The 4,206-nt window shown below is 40.1% G+C and overlaps 1 protein-coding gene across 1 annotated transcript; it reads right to left on the bottom strand.

Moving 5' to 3' along the window:
• Nucleotides 1-489: 489 nt before the first annotated feature.
• Nucleotides 490-1,536, bottom strand: LOC306856677 (DNA-binding protein inhibitor ID-1-like). The gene is made up of 2 exons (XM_079396060.1): nucleotides 1,075-1,536; nucleotides 490-963 (listed from the first exon to the last, which is right to left on the bottom strand). Exons 1-2 carry the CDS (start codon nucleotides 1,423-1,425, stop codon nucleotides 928-930), a joined length of 387 nt encoding a protein of 128 aa, XP_079252186.1. The 5' UTR covers nucleotides 1,426-1,536; the 3' UTR covers nucleotides 490-927.
• Nucleotides 1,537-4,206: the final 2,670 nt, after the last annotated feature.

Raw genomic sequence — 4,206 nt, 5'->3', positions numbered from 1 at the left:
TTTAATGGGACATGAATTGACCCGTTTTTTCCCTATAGCCTAGATATTTTAATGTACACTAGACTTTTACAATTATTTTGCTGTTTGTTTATAGACTATTCACTGTTGTTAATGCATTTATCAGATATATCTGAAGACGAAACGTGACCATATAGAAACTGAATGTTTTTTTCTGTTTTAAACTTTCGATTTTTTTTACCGCTTTTAAATGTTAATTTTTGTTTGCAATAAAAGTTACAATCTTAGTGAGAAGTTCACTTTCAATTGAATTAACCTGATGAAGCAAATCAAGTTGAACTGTAACCGATATTGTCATGTTGTAACATGATAACATGTTAAAGCTAAATGTTTAATGTGTTAACTGGGCTAAATGACCTCTAACCTTGTGAGACCAACTCATTTTGGATGTCAAAGTAAACAGGATTTTCTCAGTTCAGCCCAACTTCCATTCATCCATCCATCCTCTCACACAAAAGTGATGAAACGGTCTCATTTTCTTGTTTTAATTAAAAAAAACACAATATACATTGTAAAAAACACAATAAGGCGTTTACATCGTATGTCATTGTAATATACAATACATTCTTTCGCTCAGTAATCTGAGAAAACTTTACAACAAAATATACATTTTTCTAAAAAGTTATCAAAACATTGGATAAACTTTGACCGAAAGGGAAAAGCATGAACTATAAGGGAATAATCGCCATGGATTCCACAGCTAACACATCGATATGTTTGGGAAGATCTCAGAGAGAGAGTATGTCACACTTCTCGTGTCAGTTTTGGGACTCTCCACTGAAAGTTATTTTCCTCTACAACAGGGGAAGGAGCCTCTCCAAACACAGTTCAATGCGCTTCTGCTCCATCGTCTCCTCCGCGCACCTCCTGCTTCTCGATCGGTTGACGGTGAAACCGGGAGCATCTGCTTTAACGGCACATGATTCGGTCATCTGAACAGCCATTCTGCAAGACAAGAGAAGAAACACCATGAGTCGAGTCGTTCATACATGCGGATTATGAATAGGTCATTTATTTGAGCGCAAGATATGACAAGTTGTATATTTTAATATTTACCTCAACAGAAATGCTGGCCAGCTCCGCGTTCAGAGTCGTGAGGGGAGTTCTGGGAGCGGAGCTCTGGTTCTTCTTGCTTTCCAGCTCCACCTGCAAGTCCCAGATGTAATCAATAACGTGCTGCAGGATCTCCATCTTGCTGGCTTTCTTGTTGGTCGGTAGCGTGGGCACCAGCTCTTTCAGTTTGCTGTAGCAGCTGTTCATGTCCTGAAGAAACATGGTCATCTGCTCGTCTAGCAGCGGGATCTTGCATTTGGAGATGGCCAGGCTCTGGTCGGAGAGGCAGCGGACAACATCGTCTCCTCCAACTTTACTGCTCTTCAGCGCGCAGGTAGGTCCCACAACTTTCATTTTGGCTGTAAAGGTTGACGGTTAAGTCAAAGAGATGAGCTGAGGCGATGCGCTCGTACTCCTTTAAGGTTTTGAGGCGTCGAGATTGCGTTGACAGTTCACCACATGCTTACGGATCCGAGCTGTTCGGTATTTAAAGGATGTCGGTGCTTGTGGGCGTCACCAAACACTCGTGTTTGCAGATTTGGGCCAATGGGGTTTCACCGGAGTCGGTCGCTCAGCCAATGACTGCGCGGCTCTGTTATCGCAGTTACAATATGCTTGGGGGGATGGTGTTACAAATGGAAACAAATGTGTGTCTTCTGCGAAAGATCTGTGGGTATCCAGCTGTCTGTGCACAGGTGAAGCAGACAGATCAAGCGGAGGGTGGGGGTGGTCGAAGATCAACAGGCAACAGTTATTACTTTCAAATTAAACAAGCTTTCTTCGTATGTGGGCTGCTTCAAGAAACAAAACACACTGTAAAATGTTTCATCAGCATCTTTGTTTCCATCTATTTACTGCTTGTCACAGGCATTTCTGTTATTGAACACGTGCATGAATATACGGCCAACATAAAATTTTTTAAGCTAAAATAATAATAATAGCTATTAATACCATCAATAATAATAACCTATACTGTGAATTTAGAAACATCTTTTTTTCTATTAACTTAATGACCCGCATAATGAGTGATTTAGGGATCCTCTCTGGGATTATTTTATTGTCATGACAACAAAATGGCTTCATGCATTTTAGTTATGCCACAGTGGCATTTATTTCACCAACAAATGTTTTTTAAATATTAATAATACTTTTTTTTTTAAATAAACCTTTTGCTTCACTGTTTTTTAGAGTAGGCTATGCCAAACAAACTATTTATGATAACATATTGCTTTGCAAGAATTTCAGACTATTTTTTACAATGCATTTTAAACCAAAAAGTTATACATTAATAAATCATTGCTTAATATCAAATATTTGTTTTGTGGTTTGTATAAAATCTGATTAAATCGTGGTGCAACAGTGCATGATATGAGATTCCATGTTTCAATACACAAGACATTTATTGTGAACTGTTGCGAACTTATAAGTTTACATGCTGGGCTAATGTAAACTTTTCCACCAGCTTTAAACTATTTTGTATGCACATAAATTATTCATAGTCCATTAACCAACATTAAGTGCATCACGTGTATAGTGCTGAGGCGTATTGTGCCACAATCTCATTTTTATTCAAATGTGTCTCTTTCTGTTTATTTTCCACGCATTGTCTTTCTTTGAATGCGTTTCCTCGCGCAAACTTCCAAATTCCTTCATATGTGCGCGTCGCCTTGAGCGCGCACTCACTCACATAGCTTTGCATTGCTGTGCTCTGATTCTTCCCCCAGATTGTCCAAACAAACCCAAGCAGACTGCCGGGCGCCAGCGCCGTGACGTCACCCATTCATTCGAGCCTTGACGCCTGTCAGCCTGGCGCCGAGCGGGCGGTCTCTATAGCAACAACAAACAACAGGCTAGCATCCCTCCACTCTCCCCCATTCACCTGCGCGCCGCGGAATCCTGAGAACAAACTGGTCAGCGCTCATTTATCACTTCAAACCTCTGATGCGATTACCGCTCCGCGCACCTGCAGACTGCCATTGTCGCCCCGAAAGACTCTTGTAAAGACACAAAAGTGAGAGACAAAGTGAAAAATAGCCTATTGAGCCTGAGTTTTTTTTTTTTTTTAGATTCCAGAGACCCTTTTATTTAACTTAACTGCAATTTTAAGAAAGCGAGTGTAACAGTGATTATTTTTGGCCGCATGCATACATTACATTTTAACATGAACTTTTTCAATATTTTTATTTCTTAAAAAAATGTAGGAAGATGTGCATTTTTTATAGTATTATAAAAATTGACATGCAAGAAGCCATTTCGCTGTGACAAGAAAATTATAAAACAGAATACCTTCATGATTAAATATCCTAATAAAGTTGCAATGTGAAAAAAATAAAAATGCATTCATAATGTTTATTTCAAAATAATGGCTAAATGCACGTGCATGAACGTGCGCATGTTATTTTGTTTTACCGATGGCTCGTACATCCTGCAGGAGTTTTAGGGGGACTGGAGCGTTTCTGGCTCGGTCACAGCTGAGCGGGGTTGAGGGGAGGCGGAGGAGGAGCTGAACAATGGGAGTGCAGTGTCGGGACTGTGAGAGAGAATCTCGGCTGGAGCCGACGAGTCTGGAGCGCCCCTCCACTCGCTCATCCCGCTTTTGTTCAGCTGCGCAAGCTATCAGCACTTCCTACCGACTCTAACAATAAGCCCTCACAGCTGGGCTCTCCAAAGCCTGTTTACTGCACATCAATGCAAAGAGTGTAACATCCCCCTGACACACACTCGCACACCCTTATGAGCTCTTGGTAAAATACAAAACATATTCTTAGAAGCAGAGAATGGAAGTTCAAATAAAAAGTTGCAAATTATACATGCTTTATTGTTCAATCTGCATCTATAGTGTGCCTATAGTTTTAGTACACAAATATATTAATATAGGTATATTCTGTTTGAAATGTGCAATATAAAGCTTTTTTTTTTTTAAATGGTGAACCCAAAATAAGTTGTTCTTGTCCTGATTTTACCCTGATCTGATTTATGGCTCACAATATGTTATATGACAGAAAAATCTGGTGCGGGTTGAGTGTGAATGCTCTTCTTCTTGTTGTAGCATCTGCATGTATCTTTGACTTCTCCCTCTCATGGGAAGAGTGGCCTCAGATAATTGTCCTCGAGGGAATCACATCCTGTCAGAAG

This window comes from Barbus barbus (genome assembly GCF_936440315.1).
Source record: "Barbus barbus genome assembly, chromosome: 37".
NCBI lineage: Eukaryota > Metazoa > Chordata > Actinopteri > Cypriniformes > Cyprinidae > Barbus > Barbus barbus.
This window is presented reverse-complemented; position numbering and strand designations above follow the sequence as displayed.